Source organism: Oncorhynchus nerka, linkage group LG13, assembly GCF_034236695.1.
Source record: "Oncorhynchus nerka isolate Pitt River linkage group LG13, Oner_Uvic_2.0, whole genome shotgun sequence".
Lineage (NCBI taxonomy): Eukaryota > Metazoa > Chordata > Actinopteri > Salmoniformes > Salmonidae > Oncorhynchus > Oncorhynchus nerka.
This window is the reverse complement of record NC_088408.1, coordinates 60,078,599-60,099,439: the sequence shown is the minus strand read 5'-3', so window position 1 is coordinate 60,099,439 and position 20,841 is coordinate 60,078,599. Positions and strand designations below refer to the sequence as shown.

General features: G+C 41.6%; 1 protein-coding gene across 4 annotated transcripts in view; it reads right to left on the bottom strand.

The window, feature by feature from the left end:
* LOC115140648 (rap guanine nucleotide exchange factor 1-like) overlaps nt 1–19,244 on the bottom strand; it is a 48,167-nt gene extending 28,923 nt beyond the window's left edge. The window contains exons 1-3 of one of the 4 annotated variants that reach the window (XM_065026509.1): nt 19,032–19,244; nt 481–626; nt 91–269 (exon numbers count right to left, since the gene is read on the bottom strand). In XM_065026509.1, the coding sequence (XP_064882581.1) occupies nt 91–269; nt 481–626; nt 19,032–19,059 (353 nt within the window). In that variant the 5' untranslated portion in view covers nt 19,060–19,244. The remainder of the gene's footprint in view (nt 1–90; nt 270–480; nt 627–19,031) is intronic. The other 3 variants (XM_065026511.1, XM_065026508.1, XM_065026510.1) reach the window with 3 other exon arrangements.
* Nucleotides 19,245–20,841: the final 1,597 nt, after the last annotated feature.

Genomic DNA, 20,841 nt, shown 5'->3' with positions numbered 1-20,841 from the left:
GGCTGCACCTCGTCTCATGTCAACTGAAGCCTCGTCTTAAAACACACAATGGAAGAGCTCCAGATATACATCCTCGTGGGCCAGACTCACCTGTGCTGGATCCTTGGTTCCACTTGGACTAAAGGCAGGATGGCCTCCAGGACCTTACTGGCAGAGCCTGGTAACATCTCCAGCACCTTCTTGTCCACCGCCATCTTGTCAATGATGGTCTTGAAGTAACGCAAGGCACTGACCACGTCTTTCTCATGCTCCTCTAACCGACTCAAACCCTACAAAAGAAAGCCAACATGAGAGCAATCTTGAACATGGTGGTGCATCTTGGTTACGTGATTATTGCATAATGTGAGGCTTTTTCGCTCTGCGGTCACAGTCTCATTCTCTGTTCTTGTAGGATATAAATGAACAACTAATTGCCCTTATGAGATGGACAAAGCAAAAGCTTGCGGCCTATGTAGAGGGAGAAACAGACATTTAACAAACCTTGTTAGCAGGTTTCTCCGCAGTCTTGACGCTATGTTCTAAAGGCGGCTTACTGACTTTCTTCGAGGGTGTCCTTTTGATTTTGGGAGAGTGGAACTTGTCCATAAGCTTCATGGTGAAGGAAGACAAATGGGAGCGTTGGGAGTCTGAGGAGGAGAGGGAAAGCGAGAGGGAGAATTAAGAGAATAACCTTTCATTATCTACAGAGAGTGTGAATTGAGAGAACCCTTGTTAGAAATTCACTTTCGGATACCTCACACATACGGAAGTTTCATCTAATGTTACATGATTTCAGACTTAAACACAACCTCTCACAATTGCTCAGATATAAGAAATAAGCCAGCAAAAATTTGTTGTCAGAGTGAGATAATAGAAAACTCATGAACACGAATTAGTCTAAACCGCATTATACGAATGAGAGCCTTGTAGATCTGTCTTCACTTCAAAAACCATGTACTGTTCTTCAACTGTATGAAAATAATGGTTACCCACAAAACCTGAAATTAATTGTAGGCTAAATTGACCGTTTTTCCAAGTCAACTGCATCAAAAGGCCCAAATGAACTCCTTTAGCAACTCGTACAGACCCAGGCGCTGGGACACACTAGGCAGGTTTCCATTGACCCAGGTTTATTCAACAAAAGCAATGTTGCAACAACATTGCGACATGGGTAATGCAAACAGCAACTTCAGGAGAAATGTTATCGGTTCAACAGGGGTGCATTTTTCTTTGTCAAACTTTCTATATTATGACAAATGATGAACAGTTTTTTAAAAAATAAATTAGGATCGCCCAAAAACGCGGTGATGTCATCACGTAACTATTAGGGCCAGGACAATACCAGTATCACTATACCCATTAGTATCATGGCAAGGAAACAAAACACGAAGAGGATGTAACTTTTTTTTTATAGGAAAACAGCCCTGGAAACAAATATCATTATGGTGTCATCCAGAGTTACATTTATTTTCCAAGCATTAGCACTGATTATTTTACATCCAGCAGATTTTTAAAAGGACCAAAGAGTTTGGACTGCTTCGTATTTCCATTTTTGCCATTGAAAAAAATATTGCAGTACTGGTATCGTCAGACTTAGTAATTATAAAGCTCCACTCCAAAATGTATTCTAAATGCCTACGGATTGATATATATTTTTTAAACTATAAAAAATGAAGATTTCAAATCAATTGGTTGCGTGCACATATTTAGCAGATATAATCGCAGGTGTAGGAAAAATACTTACGTTCCTAGCGCAGTAATACCTGACAATATCAAACAATACACACAAATCCCCAAAATGTAAAGAAAGGACTTAAGAAACATTGAAATATTAGAAAGAGCAATGCCAGAGTCAGGAATATAAATCTACAATGCATTCAGAAAGTATTCAGACCCCATGACTTTTAACACAATTTGTTAAGTTACGGCTTTATTCTAAAATTGATTAAAACGTTTCCCCCCCCCCCTCATCAATCTATACACAATGGCCAATAATAACCAAGCAAAAACAAGTTGAGACATTTTTACAAATGTTTTTTTTTTTTTTTTTAACTACTGAGAAATTACATTTAGATAAGTATACAGTACCAGTCAAAAGACTGGACACACCTACTCCAAGGGCTTTTCTTTATTTTGGCTATTTTCTACATTGTAGAATAATAGTGAAGACATCAAAACTATGAAATAACACATATGGAATCATGTAGTACCCCAAAAAAGTGTTAAAATACTCAAAATATATTTTAGATTATTCAAAGCAGCCACTCTTTGCCTTGACAGCTTTGCACACTCTTGGCATTCTCTCAACCAGCTTCACCTGGAATGCTTTTCCAACAGTCTTGAAGGAGTTACCACATATGCTGAGCACTTGTTGGCTGCTTTTCCTTCACTCTGCAGTCCAACTCATCCCAAACATCTCATTTGAGTTGAGGTCTGGTGATTGTGGAGGCCAAGTCATCTGAATGCAGCACTCCATTACTCTCCTTCTTGGTCAAATAGCCCATACACAGCCTGGAGTTATGTTAGGTCATTGTCCTGTTTAAAAACAAAATAATAGTCTCACTAAGAGCAAACCAGATGGGATGGCGTATGGCTGCAGAGTGTTGTGGTAGCCATGCTGGTTAAGTGTACATTGAATTCTAAATAAAATACTGACAGTGTCACTAGTAAAGCACACCCACACCACCTCCTCCATGCTTCACGGTGGGAAACACACATGCAGAGATCATCAGTTACTACTCTGCGTCAGACCAAAGGACAGGATTTCCACCGGTCTAATGTCCAGTGCTTGTGTTTCTTGGATGAAGCAAGTGTCTTCTTAATTGGTGTCCTTTAGTAGTGGTTCCTTTGCAGAAATTCAACCATGAAGGCCTGATTCACACAGTTTCCTGTGAACAGTTGGTGTTGAGATGTGTCTGTTACTTGAACTCTGAAGCATTTATTTGGGCTGCAATCTAAGGTGCAGTTAACTCTAATAAACATCCTCTGCAGCAGAGGTAACTCTGGGTCTTCCTTTCCTGTGGCGGTCCTCATGAGAGCCAGTTTCATAGCGACTGCACTTGAAGAAACTTTTCAAGTTCTTGAAATGTTTCGGATTGACTGACCTTCATGTCTTAAAGTAATGATGGACTGTCGTTTCTCATTGCTTATTTGAGCTGTTCTTGCCATAATTTGGACTTGATATTTTACCAAATAGGGCTATCTTCTGTATACCACCTCTACCTTGTAACAACACAACTGATTGGCTTAAGGAAAGAAATTCCACAAATTAACATAACAAGGCATACCTGTTAATTGAAAAGCATTCCAGGTGACTACCTCATGAAGATTTGAGAGAATTCCAAGAGTGTGCAAAGCTGGCTACTTTGAAGAATTTCAAATAAAATGTATTTTGATTTGTTTAACACTTTTTGGATTACTACATGATTCCATAGGTGTTATTTCATAGTTTTGATGTCTTCACTATTATTCTATAATGTAGAAAATAGTAAAATAAAGAAAAACCCTTGAATGAGTAGGTGTGTCCAAACTTTTTGACTGGCACTGTAAGTATTGCTCCGTTCACCTTTGCCTCGACCTGACTAGTCTCCCAGTCCCTGCATCACGCTCCCATAACCCACAGCATGATGCTACCACCACCATTCTTCACCGTAGGGAGGGTGACAGGTTTCTTCTAGATGTGACGCTTGGCATTCAGGCCAAAGAGTTCAATCTTGGTTTCATCAGACCAGAGAATCTTGTTTCTCATGGTCTGAGAGTCCTTCAGGTGCCTTTTGGCAAACTCCAAGCAGGCTGGCATGTATGTTTTACTGAGGAGTGGCTTACATCTGGCCACTGTACCATGAAAGGTGGAGTGCTGCAGAGATGTTGTCCTTATTGAAAGTTCTTCCATCTCCACAGAGGAACTCTAGAACTCTGTCAGAGTGACCATTGGGTTCTTGGCCACCTCCCTGACCAAGGCCCTTCTCCCCGGATTGTTCAGTTTGGCCAGGCGACCAGCTCTTGGTGGTTCCAAACTTCTTCCATTTAAGAATGATGGAACCACTGTGTTCTTGGGGTCCTTCAATGTTGCAGCAGAAATGTTTTGGTACCCTTCCCCAGATCTGTGCATCGATACAATCCTGTATCGGGGCTCTACGGACAATTCCTTCGACCTCATGGCTTGGTATTTTCTCTGACATGCATTGTCAACTGTGGGACCTTATATAGACAGGTGTGTGCATTTCCATATCATCTCCAATCAATTGAATTTACCACAGGTGGACTCCAATCAAGTTGTAGAAACATCTCAAAGATGATTAATGAAAACAGAATTGCACCTGAGCTCAATTTCAAGTCTCATAGCAAAGGGTCTGAATACTTATGTAAATAAGGTATTTCATGTTTTTTTTGTTAATTTCTAAAAGTCTGTCTTTGCTTTATCATTATGGGGTAATGTGTGTAGATTGCTGACAATTATTTTTATTTAATACATTTTCGAATAAGGCTGTAACGTAACAAAATGTAGAATAGTCAAGAATCTGAAATAAAATAAAAACATTCAACACATTAATATTTCAAAACGTTTTTGATTTATCTTATTTTTAGACATGGACTGTAACAATATACTCTTCAAACATGTCGCATTTCCAGAATAGGCTCTGGTAGTTTTGATACTATTTCCCTTTAAAACCAGACTATTTAATTAAACAGAAGTAAAATCTTGTTTGACTACAGACTAAATTGATCAGAGGGACTTAAGTTTCAAGTTAAGGTCACATGCACAAGTACGGTGAAATGCCTTTCTTTGCAAGCTCTAACCCCAACAATGCAGTAATCAATAACCAAACTAAAAACTAAAAATAACATGGTAGAACAAAAACACACGAGATATAAAAAGAAGAACACAATAACATAAGTAAGCACACTATGTACAGGGTCAGTTCCAGCACCATATTTACAATGTGCAGGGATACTGGATCAATAGAGGTAGATATGCATAGGGGTAAGGTAACTAGGCATCAGGATATATGATAAACAGAGTAGCAGAAGCACATATGATGATTGTATGTGGGTGTGTATGTGTCTGTGTGTATATATAGAATTAATATAAAATGTACGTTAATATTATGCGTCTGTGAGCAAATCGTGGAATGAGTGTTTGTATGCGTGTTGGAGTATCAGTGTGCATAGTGTGAGTATACAGAAATATGAATAAAATACAAAGGTCAACTCTGATAGTCCGTGTAGCCATTTAGTTAGCTATTTAGTTAGCTATTTAGCAGTCTTATGGCATGGGGATAGAAGCTGTTCAGGAGCCTGTTGGTGTCAGACTTGATGCACCGGTAACCACTTAACGTGCGGAAGCAGAGAGCACAGTCTATGGCTTGGGTGGTTGGAGTCTAACTATTTTCCGGGCCTTTATTTAACACCGCCTGACACAGAGGTTCTGGATGGCAGGGAGCTCGGCCTCAGTGATGTACTGGGATGTCTGCACCAGCCTCTGTAGTGCCATTCGATCAAGGGCAATCGATTGCAATAGCAAGCAGCGAAGCAGCCAGTCAAGATGCTCTCAACGGTACAGCTGTCGCGCCTTCACGACTGTGTCCGTGTGTGTGGAACTTTTTAAATTCTTTGTGATTTGACTTTCTTGCAAGCTCTAACCCCAACAATGCAGTAATCAATAACAATGTAATACTAAAAATAACAAGGTAGAACAAAAACACACGAGATATAAAAAGAAGAACAAAGCCAAGGAACTTGAAGCTCTCGACCCGCTCCACTGCAGCCCCATCAAAGTGGATTGGGGTGTGCTCTCCCCCGTTTCCTGTAGTCCAAAATCAGTTCCTTGGTCTTAGTTACGTTGAGCTTGTTGTTCCAGCCCCACACTGCCAGGTCACTGACCTCCGCCCTGTAGGCTGTCTCATCGTCACAGGTGATCAGGCCAACCACCATTGTGTCGTCAGCAAACTTGATGATGATGTTGGGGTCGTGCATGGCCACGCAGTCGTTGGTGAACAGGGAGTACAGGAGGTAACTAAGCACACACCCCTGTGGGGCCCCCGTGTTAGGGGTCAGCGTGGCAGAGGTGTTGTTGCCTACCCTCACCACCTGGGGTTGGTCCGTAAGGAAGTCCAGGATCTAGTTGCAGAGAGAGGTGTTCAGTCCCAGGGTCCAAAGCTTGGTGATTCGCTTGGAGAGGACAATGGTGTAGAACACTGAGCTGTCTGTACTCAATTAACAAATATACTCACATAGGTAGGTGAGGGCAGTGTGGAGTGCAATTGAGATGGTGTCATCTATGGTTCTGTTGGGGGGAATGTAAATTGTTGTGTCTGGGATGTTAGAGTTGCTGTGTGCCATAACCAGCCTCTCAAAGCACTTTATGATTACAGATGTGAGTGCTACGGGGCGGTAGTCATTGGAGCAGGAAGCCGTATAATGATTGGGAACAGGAATGACGGTGGCCATCTTAAACTACAGTGGGGCACTCGTTACCTGTATTAATGGCACCTGTTTGAACTTGTTATCAGTATAGAAGACACCTGTCCACAACCTCAAACAGTCACAATCCAAACTCCACTATGGCCAAGACCAAAGAGCTGTCAAAGGACACCAGAAACAAAATTGAAGACCTGCACCAGGCTGGGAAGATTGAATCTGCAATAGGCAAGCAGCTTGGTATGAAGAAATCAACTGTGGGAGCAATTATTAGGAAATGGAAGACATACAAGACCACTGATACTCTCCCTCGATCTGGGGCTCCACGCAAGATCTCACCCCGTGGGGTCAAAATGATCACAAGAACGGTGAGCAAAAATCCCAGGACCACACGGGGGGACCTAGTGAATGACCTGCAGAGAGCTAGGACCAAAGTAACAAAGCCTACCATCAGTAACACACTACGCCGCCAGGGACTCAAATCCTGCAGTGCCAGACGTGTCCCCCTGCTTAAGCCAGTACATGTCCAGGCCCGTCTGAAGTTTGCTAGAGAGCATTTGGATGATCCAGAAGAAGATTGGGAGAATGTCATATGGTCAGGTGAAACCAAAATAGAACGTTTTGGTAAAAACTCAACTCGTCGTGTTTGGAGGACAAAGAATGCTGAGTTGCATCCAAAGAACGAACACCATACCTACTGTGAAGCATGGGGGTGGAAACATCATGCTTTGGGGCTGTTTTTCTGCAAAGGGACCAGGACGACTGATCCATGTAAAGGAAAGAATGAATGGGGCCATGTATCGTGAGATTTTAAGTGAAAACCTCCTTCCATCAGCAAGGGCATTGAAGATGAAACGTGGCTGGGTCTTTCAGCATGACAATGATCCCAAACACACTGCCCGGGCAACGAAGGAGTGGCTTCGTAAGAAGCATTTCAAGGTCCTGGAGTGGCCTAGCCAGTCTCCAGATCTCAACCCCATAGAAAATCTTTGGAGGGAGTTGAAAGTCCATGTTGCCCAGCAACAGCCCCAAAACATCACTGCTCTAGAGGAGATCTGCATGGAGGAATGGGCCAAAATGCCAGCAACAGTGTGTGAAAAACTTGTCAAGCGTTTTCTGTAAGTCTTCACTTCTGTCATTGCCAATAAAGGGTATATAACAAAGTATTGAGATAAACTTTTGTTATTGACTAAATACTTTTTTGCCCCACTGTATGTGGGGATTACAGACTGGGACAAGGAGAGGTTGATTGTCACTGGGTGTGTTGTCTCCGGCTAATTTCATATACACTTGTCACGTAGCAATATAAAAACTAGGCATATGCATTTTATGATTCCCTTTCCCTGTGCAGTGCTTCCAAATGTGCAGTGGTTTCCACTAAAGCTCTATTAGTTCCACCTCAGTGCAGACCTGAGGGCAGATCGTGTGGAGAGATGCTCACCACACACTGCAACAGTCTTCCCCTGGAGACGCCCGTGGCAACAGCTTGACTGCTCAACTCAGTCTTGCCTGAGCAGCAGTGGCCTTACATACACCGGAGTCCGGACACGTGTCCAATGGTAGCCAGGCATCATGCGTTAAGGACAACATAGTGAACCTTGCAAATGGACACTGGGACCCCAAAACAAATCAATGAAATACATTGGTGTCATATGATTTCTGAATCTAGCACTGCATTCAGTGATAAAGAGTATTCATCCTCAGTATTCAGGACAGAAGAGTGGGTGTGAATATAGGCTACTCCCAGTCCCACTAAAATAACTTTACTAATGCTGAGTGATTTCAGTTTTTAAATAACTAATTGACCACATCGGGTCAATTAGTATATTTCAATTCCATTTAGTTTGGCCGTTTTTCTGTCCTTCAACATGCTGTTTGTGCCATGTCCAACTCATAATAGTTAAGTGCAGAAAACGTGATAATTAACTACAATGACCAGAATCCATTGTGCCTACAGCTGCCTGTTCTCATTGCTTCTTGCCGGGCAAGCCTGTAGGGCCGGCAGACACGGAGAGGAAGGGTGATAGAGACATGAAAATGTATTTTTATTTAACTAGGCAAGTCCATTAAGAACAATCTTATTTACAAAGATGGCCTACCAAGGGGCAAAAAGGTCTCAGGGGCTGGGATTCAAAATAGGTGTGTTGGGTCAATGTCCTGTTGAAAAACAAATTACATTCCCACTAAGTGCAACCCAGATGGGATGACGTATCCCTGCAGAATGCTGTGGTAGCCATGCTGGTTAAGTGTGCCTTGAATTCTAAATAAAATCACAGATAGTGTTACCAACAAAGCACCCCCCAAACCATCAGACCTCCACCGCCATGCTTCACGGTGGGAACCACACATGCAGAGGTCATCCACTCACCTTTTCTAAGTCTCAAAGACACGCCGGTTTGAACCGAAAATCACACATTTGGACTCAGACCAAAGGACATATTTCCACCGGTCTAATTATATCCATTGCTTGTGTTTCTAGGCCCAAGAGTTCAAGTAACAGACACATCTAAATATCTAAACTGGGTCTTCCTTTCCTGTAGTGGTCCTCATGAGAGGCAGTTTTATCATAGCGCTTGATGGTTTTTGCGACTGCACTTGAATAAACTTTCAAAGTAACATTTTCCAGATTGACTGACCTTCATGTCTTCAAGTAATGATGGACCGTCATTTCTCTTTGATTATTTGAGCTGTTCTTGCCACAAAATGGACTTGGTCTTTTACAAAATAGGACTATCATCTATATAAAACTCCTACCATGTCACAACACAACTGATTATCTCAAACGCATTAAGGAGGAAAGAAATTACACAAATTAACCTTTAACAAGGCATACCTGTTAATTGAAATTGCATTCCAGGTGACAACCTCATAAAGCTGGTTTAGAGAATGCCAAGAGCGTGCAAAGCTGTAATCAAGGCAAAGGGTGGCTACTTTGAAGAATCTAACATATAAATCATATTTTAACACTTTTTTGGTTACTACATGATTCCATGTGTTATTTCATATGTTGCTGTCTTTACTATTATTCTACAATGTAGAAAATTGTAAACATAAAGAAAAACCCTGGAATGAGTAGGTGTCCAAACTTTTCACTGGTAGTGTGTGTGTGTGTGTGTGTGTGTGGCTAAATATTTTATTTAGGTAATATGAATAAATTATGGTTAGAGCCTAATAATTGATAGTAATGGGCAGTCACTACAATCAAATGTTTAATTCTGTGTTGTTACCGCATTGAACCTACATAATGTATGTATATAATTTTTGAAAATATAGACCAACCTGAAACCAAACCAACCTCAAAAAGCACAAATCACTCAGCACTAAAGTGTACACTATTATTTCAGTCAAGACTTTCAAACGATATATCTTCAAAAAAAAAGGCTTATACACCTAGCCTAAACATTGACTTGCTCAGTGAATTAAGCGGTGTAGACAGGTTGAAGAAAAACAAAAAAGCCATCGTTTGGAGCTCGTATCTAGGCTACTGCCAGCATTGCTGCCGGCACGGCACACCCAGTGATCAAATAATACAGAGGCCATTACAAAGAGTGGTAAGAAACACTTCAATAGACCAAGTCATTAAACAGCAAGCAGGGCACAAAAACAATGGCGAACGTGCATAAAGATGGCACAATTCAGATATGACGTCATTGTTTTAACACTGTATACAAAGTTTTTATACTTTGGCGCGCGATATGGTTCAATGTGCCAATAAATCAGTACAATCTACTTTAGGTTTTTCACATTTCTGGTGTCTTGAAGCTAAAATTGGGATAGTGTATACTTTGCTAATGAGCATACAAGAACATAGTAAATGGAGAGCAATGTACAATACGGTGAACTTAGCAAAACAAGGAATTAGCACCTCCGCTATTGAGCAGTGCTCAAGTTGAGAAAAATATGTAGTCTACATCGATCATGTGCGACAGAATTAATCCATCTAGGCCTAGACATTGAACAATAAACGAGGCTGTGTGTGTGTGTGTGTGTGTGTTCTGACTGCTCTCCTTGCCGGAAGCTGGCTGTTGCCGCTCAATAGGATGTTAACAGCTGGCTACTGTGGATGACAGGCTATTTCCCGCTGTTCTGCAAGCTATGACAGGTCACTTTTATCTCAGGTCAACATGCACACCGACTATTAAACCAAAAGATAAACTAAATGGCTGAGGCATCGGTCTCCAACATCGTGTGAGGGCTGAACCATTTGCCTTCCTGTAATAGATACATTCAGACAACAGCCTACATAGCCCGTTTTAGAGTCAGGGTTCTCCTCACTACTTCCTATTACATTTCAAAACTAATTGAACTGAAACACCGTACTACTGGGAGTTAACTCTTTTGACAATAAGGCATGATTGCTATGCATCCATTTGCAACAGCCAGTCCAGCTAGCTTGAGAAGAAAAGTAACAATAAGCAAGAGGGTACAGTAAACTCGCCTGTTTACTCGGTCTCTGTGTGAGGGTGGAAATCACTTCACCGAGAGGGAGGTTTCTCCACAATGGTTGTAAACAAAGGAGAGGCCAGAACAGCCATGACTGAGGCAGTGTTCTCACCATGTTAGTAGGTCTCAGCCTCTCCACATTTAAATAAACCCCGAAACAACCACAGAAGTAGGTCACGCATAAAAACGTATCTGGTCTCTCAACCAAGAAAAACTGCAGAGAACTTGTGGGAGAACAACTGAAGATGAAGGTTAATTTTAGAGATGCAGCCACAACAAAAAGACATTGCATCTATAGCTCTCTCCCCGTGGGAGGAAGTGTCTGCCTAAAATACACCTACTGCTAGTATTAAGCAACATCACTTCAAGAGAGAGCACATACAATGAAATGTAGGGCCTCAGACTGTGTTCAATACGGATCTGTCGGCTCTGGAAAGATTTTGTCTGCAAAACATAAACATACTTAAAGTAACTGAGTGAAAATATCACATATGCTGTGAACTCACACCCAAATAATGTTGCTGACTTATGTGGCCAAAGCATAAATTGGGTGGGGGGGAACACTTCATACGTGTATCTCAAACAGACGGTTTTAAAAATGCTTGCCATTTCCTCATGAAGTATGATATGAGCTGGCCAATCAGCGTTTTACTCGCATGCATATTTTTAAATAACCAGCATACACTCACACCATTCTGTTGTTGGTGTAAGCCTAACACCATCACAAAACAGAAAACCTGCTTTTTAACATACTTAATTACCATTTTTTGGAAGGAAAACTATTTAACTCATATTGTAAGTAATTATAGGTCATATTTAATAGAAATTTGGAAACGATGAACCATTACTTTAAAATAAAACACAGTAAAGTGTATGACTGGGCGATAAAGCCAAAATATCACTACGATATTTTTTTACATTTCAGACGGTCTGATTGTATTTTATGTTTATGTTTTTGAATAATAAAAGTTCAACCATTTGCTTTATGAGTAGTGCATGACCCTCGGGCGGCAACACACATTCTAAGTGATTTCAATGAGTCTTTCTCCATTATAATCGTTTTATACTGCTCAATTAAAACTTCACCCCCCCCAAAAGTATACATTTTCATTAATTTCTGCCTTTGCTGCACTCATTTGAGATCATTTCCACACTGCCACGTAGGGCTGCACGATATGGGCAAACAAATGTAGGCCATATTTGAATACAGCGTTTGACATGACAATTAAAGAAATGCCAGGGAGGAGTTATTTTCAAACAAAGTGTTGGTCAGTGTTTCCTAGGGGACCCTATAATCTTTGAATAGATTAAACGTTCTCTTAGTTACTTAATGTACCTAACATATTCATGATTTGCCTATTCCTCTTTGATTTAGAAGGTACTGTTGCACAAACAACATGATCATTTAGGCATATACCATCACTGGTATCTGGCTGTACAGCTAGCTACGTTTGCTCTGACTCAATACATTTATTAGCTAGCTAGCCAGCTATTTAGCATTAGCGGATAACATGAACTAGCGATTAGTATTAATGTGAACACGATTTAAAAGACAAACTAGATGTTTGCGGATGTAAGAAACAAACAGTGTAATTATAGAGCGCTTGTGGATTTATATTAAGCAAAGTGGAAATAACATTGTTGTCGTCAACATTGTTGCATGACCATGCAGACTGAACTCTTGTGTCTTGTGGTCGAGCAACAACAAATGCGTTCCTTCAGTGACAGGGGGCGGGGCTAGGTCTGTGTGCAAAGCGGCGTGGAGAGAGACAACTCAAGTAGTGAAGTAAACTATTAAAATGGACGTTACACACAGTGTATCACACCTAACAAACCAAACATTGAAATACCGTTATAGAAGGTAAAAACCCAAACCGGTCCGTGCACCAATACTGGTACATAGTAAAATACGGTATACCGCTCAGCCCTAGTACAGTAAATCTAATTCCCCCCAACTTTGTAGCCTAGCTGATGTGGAATCGCTAGCTAGTTAGCAGTGCGCTAGTTGTTTCCTTTGCTCCACAAAGGGATATGGCTTTTGTGGAGTGATAGGTAATGCTGCTTCATGACTGCAAAATGTTGCTGTGCAGAAGATCACTGGTCCCTGGAAGCTCCAAACGGGCACTGCATAGCCAACACTCATTTTTCCTGAAACACTAGTAGTAGAGCATTTCCATCTAAAAGGACCCACGAGCATCAACATGTGAAGTTCATAAGAACATATCAAATTGGAGGGTTAAATGATAGCTAAGAGTCTATATTTTGGGGAAATGAAGGCAGACACATTTCAGCTTCCTACTTCGCAACAAAGCATCATTCACTCATGCTTCCTAATAAACTCAGTCACCGTATCAGTATATTCGTCAATGTTTTTCTCGGGAGCTACCCGGAACATATCCCAGTCCGTGTGATCAAAACAATAATGAAGCATGGATTCCGATTGATTAGACCAGCATTGAATAGTCCTTAGAATGGGTCCTTCCTGTTAGAGTTTCTGCCTATAGGAAGGGAGGAACAAAATGGAGTCATGGTCAGAGAGGACCTTGTAGGCATCCCGGAAGTTGGAGTAGCAGTGGTTGAAGTGTTTTAGCACCATAAGTACTACAGTGGATGTGTTGATAGAACTTCGGCAAAAGTCTCCTAAGAAAAAATACTGCAAAGTCTCCTAAGAGCTAGAAGCACGGCAGCACTATCCGTCAGCGCCATTGTCACCCAGGTTCAGTGTATAATAAAATCAGCTGCCAAGTTCTGCTTGAATGCAGAGGATGATGTCTTGTTTCTTTGCGTTTACGTCTTGCTCCAGGTTACTGGGATGATGTTGGTGTAAATGTGTCAACATATTTGAGGTGTTGGCGGCTGCATATGCTATTCTCGTTGAGCATGATGACATACGGTTAACATTTTATCCGCAACTCTCTGTTCATCACCATTGTAATCTACTGGGAAGTCAAAATGATGGAGGATACTCCAATTCTGGTTTATCAACCTCATCACACAGAACTAGTTCCCAGCTGTGCCTCACAAAAGGACGGTTTGAAATGCACCAATTAAGATTAACATTTTTGATTACAATGTGCACTCTAATTGTTTTCACGGAATAGCCTGAAAATAGATTTACTCAAAGGACGTAGGCATAACCTATAGCCTAGTGTTTTTATTTTGTAAATATTCATTATTTTACGTATTCATTCGGGTTCACAGTGCGGACCAAACCGGTACGAATATGTTACATGGTCCTCCCTTCCACTGGCATACTGTTCTTTAGCTAATAACGGTTTTCTTTGTCTTTCTGTTGTCTGGTTGTCAAACCAAGAGTGTTAAAACAGTCCGAGTCTGGACAACGCCTCCCTCTCTGTCCATCTCTCCATCTACCTCGCTTTCTCTCCAGTTAATGTCACCTCTCCCAGCTCTTACTGACACCTACCCATGAGCCCCCTCTTGTTCCATTTACTGTAACCAGCATCCTCACCCACTGAGCACCGACCAACACTAGATGTCCATGAACGTTGAAAAGTAGTTCAAATTTGGTCAGTCCACCCTGGCCTTGGATGTTAATGTCCAAAGATGGGATCAGATTTGGTCCGGTCCATCATAGATGTGTGTTTCACAAGTTTGGATAGTAGAGTACAATACAGTATATTGTACTATACTCTACCATACGCTACTGGACTGTACAAACCGCTACCTTACTCTGCTCTTCTTTGCTGTGCATTAGATTCATAATAATGCATTTCTGTGTAGTACAGATCAGGGACCCATGATATAATTCAGTTATCATAATTCCATCACCGGGTGCAAATCCACTTCACTTGCTGTAGTTCAATAACCCAAATATTTGTTTTCCCAATCTCAAGGTGCTATGTCGTAGTTGCAAAGCCATACTTTCTACAGACTTCTTTGAATCTTAATTTGGAACAGATACACGACGCACACAAAGAATGTGGACACCCATTCAAATGAATGGATTCGGCTATTTCAGCCACACCCGTTGCTGACAGGTGTATGAAAATCGAGCACACAGCCACGTAATCTCTATAGGAAAACATTGGTAGTAGAATGGCCTTACTGAAGAGCTGTCACTTTCAACATGGCACAGCATACAATGACATTCTAGACGATTCTGTGCTTCCAACTTTGTGGCTACAGTTTGGGGAAGGCCCTTTAGTACTTCAGCATGACAATGCTCCTGTGCACAAAGCGAGGTCCATAGAGAAATGATGTGTCAAGATTGGTGTGGAATTTGACTGGCCTGCACAGTTCCCTGACCTCAACCCCATTGAACACCTTTGGGGTTAATTGGAACGGCGACTGCGAGCCAGGCCTAATCCCCCAACATCAGTGCCCGACCTCACCAATGCTCGTCGCTGAATGGAAGCCTTCCCAGAAGAGTGGAGGGTGTTGTGGCAGCAAACAGGGGACCAACTCCATATTAATGCCCATGATTTGGGAATGAGATTTTTTTTCCCAGACGAGCAGGTGTCCACATACTTTTGGTAAGTAGTGTATTTAACAGAATTATTGGAAAATGCGGCCACATAAAAATCTGTGGGAGATTTTACAGTAATTCTATCACCAAAGTATGCATCTGCACAGTTCTTTCACCAACTTAGTTTTTGTAATTTTTTTAGCAGAAATTGTTAAAAGTAATCCTTGTGCATAGAGTTGTATGGTTTGTTAAACTTTGAAATCATGGTTTTTGTTTGGTATACATTTTAGAGTGGAAAAAAACTAGCAACGCGTGATTCCGTTACTGTGAAATTTTCCAGTAGTACACACAGTAGCAAATACAATAGCATCTTGTAGGGTAGCCAGCAGATCCGACCCGCTTGCTTACAGCTGCACTGGGGTCGGACAGGCTTCTTGGGTAGATTACGAAAACGCGGAGCCAGCGCAAGATATGGCTCGGAAAAAACATACATCAATCCAGGGATGAGACAATGCTAGCTAGCATTAATCCTCATGCTAGCTAGCAGTAGCCACAGCAGCCATTATGGAATGTCGTTGAACAACAAAGAAACTGATTGGCCCACACTGCCATTCCAAAAATGGCTATTGTGGCTTCTGCTACCTAGCATGAGGATTAATGGCCATTTCTCATTCCTGGATAAAGGTGTTCTCCGAACCATATCTCGGGACGCTTCCGGGCGGGGGGGCTGTCCGACCTTAGTGGAGCTCTAAGCATGTGGGTCGGATCTGCTGGCTACTTGTAGGGGAGAAAAGACACTTGCTGCTCCACTTGCTTGCACTAGCCTAAACCTTTTCCCATGGCTCATGAGTTACAACCGCCATTGGGCAAATACCCAGTTCTTTAAAATCAGACCCCATCTGTAGGCTACACCACAGAGTTTGTTTTAATTAGGCTACAACACATTTTGAAACTCGTATTGGGACAACGTCTCTAGAATTCCATGATTCTACTTGCTTGTTTGCACAAAACCACAAATTATAGCTTAGTGTGGAATCCGAGCTAATAAACCATTACGGAAAAGATACACCAGGAACATATTTTCAATCCATTCATAACCAGAGACAGACATTTTAGTGCAAAAACAAACAAGGGAAATAGACTGAGTAGGGCATACTGTAAGTTGGACATTCTTAGGGGTGGGACATACAGTGCATTCGGAAAGTATTCAGACCCCTTTGACTTTTTCCACATTGTTAAGTTAGCCTTATTCTAAAGTTTTCCCTCATCAATCAACACACAATACCCCATAATGACAAAGCAAAAACAGGTTTTTAGAAATGTTTGTAAAACAGAAATACCTTATTTACATAAGTATTCAGACCCTTTGCTATGAGACTCGAAATTGAGCTCAGGTGCATCCTGTTTCCATTGGTCATCCTTGAGATGTTCCTACAACTGAGCAATCAGGGGAGAAGGGCCTTGGTCAGGGAGGTGACCAAGAACCTGATGGTTACTCTGACAGAGCTCCAGAGTTCCTCTGTGGAGATGGGAGAACCTTCCAGATGGACAACCATCTCTGCAGCACTCCACCAATCAGAGTAGCCAGACGGAAGCATTAAAAGAAGGCACATAACAGCCCACTTGGAGTTTTCCAAAAGGCACCTAAAGAACTCTCTGACCATGAGAAACAAGATTCTCTGGTCTGATAAAACCAAGGTTGAACTCTTTGGCCTGAATGCCAAGCTTCACGCCTGGAGGAAACCTGGCACCATCCCTACTGTGAAACATTGTGGTGGCAGCATCATGCTGTGGGGGAGTTTTTCAGCAGCAGGGACTGGGAGACCAGTCAGGATAGAGGGAAAAATTAACAGAGCAAAGTACAGAGAGATCCTTGATGAAAACATGCTCCAAAGCTGGGGCCAATGTTCACCTAACAGGACAACAACCCTAAGCACACAGCCAAGACAATGCAGGAGTGACTTCGGGACAAGTCTCTGAATGCCCTTGAGTGACCTTTTATTTATTTATTTTACCTTTATTTAACTAGGCAAGTCAGTTAAGAACAAATTCTTATTTTCAATGACGGCCTAGGAACAGTGGGTTAACTGCCTGTTCAGGGGCCTTCCGGTTACTAGTCCAACACTCTAACCACTAGGCTACCCTGCCGCCCCAAAGCCCGGACCTAGCCAAAGCCCGGACTTGAACCCGATCGAACAACTCTGGAAAAACCTGAAAATAGCTGTCCTATTCAAACCTGATAGTGCTTGAGAGGATCTGCAGAGAAGAATGGGATAAACTCCCCAAATACAGGTGTGCCAAGCTTATATCATCATATCCAAGACGACGCAAGGCTGTAATCACTGGCAAAGGTGCTTCAAAGTACTGAGTAAAGGGTCTGAATACTTATGTGAATGATATTTCCATACATGTGCAAAAATGTCTAATAGCCTGTTTTTTCTTTGTCATTATGGGGTATTGAGTGTAGATTGAGGGTAAAAAATAAATACAAAATTAGAATAAGGCTATAACGTAACAAATATGGGGGAAAGTCAAGGGTCTGAATACTTTTCGAATACACTCAGGTATGAGTAACAAACATACCAAATTCATTCCAAGGTTGCAAAAAAAGATAGGTTGGCTTGACTCCCGTCCATAGCAGTCTCAACTAGCTCTCCAGTGACAACTCACAAAATACATAGCTAGAACACATACATGGTACAAGTGGCAACAGATGGGGACACTTGACTGAAGAGGAAGAGACTCTCCAGTCAAAGGAGCTTTTCAGTGTTCCGTGATATAGAGAACTAGCCATGACTCATAATAGTTCGAGAACCCAAGCTAAGGGGGAAACTCAAACACAGTGAATTAAACAAAGTACTTGTCGTTCTCCTCGAATGGCTAGTGCCTGATTAGTAAAGTCAGTGCTGGTGGTGCATGAGGTACTGTAATATTACCAACCCAGATTAGTACGTTACCATTATTTCCTATAAAAAAACATAGGGATGGAAAAAAAACACAAGGTTACTGTACTAACGTTAGCCTACTAATTTACAGTACCTAGCTAGACCCCACCACGTATCATAGAATGAATGACGACTACTGTCACTGTGCATCTTAAAAGTAACATGGATTAGCAAACTAGGTTAGAATGTAGCTAAAGTACTTAGCTACTTAAACGATAGTTTAGTACCGTTACGGTCAAGACAACATTCTATTCGGGCTATAGCTGACTGTACTGTAGCTAGTCATATTCCATAACGTTAAATTCGTCACCATCTTTTCAGGGGGAAAGGCAGCTAACGTTAGCTAGCTAACTTGACTAATATAACCATAATATAGCTAGCTATATTGCAACATTGTAGCTAGCTAGAACACACGTTATGAAAATCTCTAGCTAACGTGTCAGTTAGCTAGCTACCTAATGTTTTCCATTTCAATTACGTTAGCTAGCTAGCCTAGCATGTAGATATAACATCTATCCAATTCTAGCGCATTCTAGCTAGAAATCAAATATTATCTGGCTCGCTAACTGACAACAACTCGCTAGGTAGTCAAACACGGATTGAATGTTTAGCAAATATTGACTATGTAGTAGATAGCCAGCTAGCTCCTGTTACGGCAAAAATGTGGAAGTTTGGTGTTAGAATCGGCCTTTGATCCACAGCTAGACCAAACCACACTGGCTGGCCGCATTTCTGGCTACAAGAGGCAGACAAACCCCAGACTAACAGCTAGCTACCGTTAGCTATGTATCTACCTAGTCCAGTCTAGACGAGCTTACCTTGCTTACTCTCTATTTTCCCCGACATTTCGAAGCAGAGACGGTAACGTTAAACAAATTAAAACCAGTGAGGTGTGTTGTCCGTTTATTCTCTTTTAATCCCACATCCTTTAGCCAAAGCACTTTTTTTTAGCTCGGACCGTTCCGACGCAAATACAACAGCCAGCCAGACCCCGATGATGATGATGATGATGATAGGCAGACTAGCAGTAGACAACTCGGTTCTGTATCACAATCAACACCTCCCTCTTGCGGCTGGAATTAAGAAATGTGAGCGCACCGTACGGAAAGGTGTGCCCTCAGGTGATGGATTTAGCTAGACTAATCAGATTCATGAGGCTGAATGTATCTCACTGGAAAAAGCATCAAACCGAGCGAAACAACGCTCCTCTGTTTCTGTATGTGTAGGCCATCTATCTGATGCTGTCTGGTCATAAACAGTATGGTATTGTCGCCGCCAATAGCATTGAATGCAAGGGAAGCCAGCGAGCATTTGGCCTCCCTTGAGAAAAAAAGTATAAAGTAATAGCCAATCAGCATTGAGCTAAAATGATTCAGCTCAACTGTGTAAAGGAACGCCAGTTTGGATTAGGCTTCACTCCATCACATCGCATCAAGAGGAATATGTCATTGACAGAAACAACTTGAATTGTTGCATCTTGTTGTGTTGTCCTACGGTGGCTAACTAGCTAGCTAAAATGGTCTGTTTCCTAAATTAGCCATGAATGGAGATAGGGATTTGGACTTGTGGTTTTACTTATCTCCGTACTGGCCAATGATTATAATGGCGATTCTGATCCAACCATAAATTCATACTTTGTGCCCCTGGACAGAGAGGATGTAGAAGTATAATGTTAACTAGCTAACGTTGTCCATGAAATGAAGTTAGGCTTGCAATCGAGCATTTTAGCCAGGTAGCCTAGGACAACAAAAAATAAAAGTGTGTACTGTATGACAGTCATAGACCATTTAATCAACATAATATATGTCACTTCGCAGATGCTTTTATCCAAAGCAACTTACAGTCATATGGGCATACATTTTACGTATGGGTGGCTCCGGGAATCAAATCCGCTACCCTGGCATTCATTACAAACACCATGCTCTACCAACACACACACACACACACACACACACACACACACACACACACACACACACACACACACACACACACACACACACACACACACACACAAATCAGAACCATGGACAGCCGCATCATATTTAGCTTACGTTAATTGGACAAAATTGTTTTTGGTATCTTTTAGTTGTAACTGTATTAGATGAAGCATAGGTGATTTGATGCTGTTGAAATGTTGTAGTTAAAATTGTGTTGGAATATTGGATGCAGCTCCTGTGTGTACTTGCTGTAACTCTTCAGTAGTCTGAAAATGTCGGAACCAGTAACTTGCATGACTGTTGGTCATGTAACTGTTTGTTACATGCAATATGCTTCGTGGACTTCATCGGACAGACATTGCACTCTGGGTTTTGTAGTGAAACAAAGGTGTATATCAAGGTCGCAAGGCATATTAACTAACAGGTTAAAGAGCAAACAAAGCAATTGTCACAATAGTGATTTTACCCATGTACCGCTACTGGCTAAATGTTGCAGTGGACCCCTTGCCTCCTTAATGAAGTATGTAGTGAACATACACTGAGTTTACAAAACATGATCTTCCCATGACATATAGTAGATTGACCAGGTGAATCCCTTATTGAATCCCTTATTGATGTCACCTGGTAAATCCACTTCAATCATTGTCGATGAAGGGTAGGAGACAGGATAAATAATTATTTTTAAGCC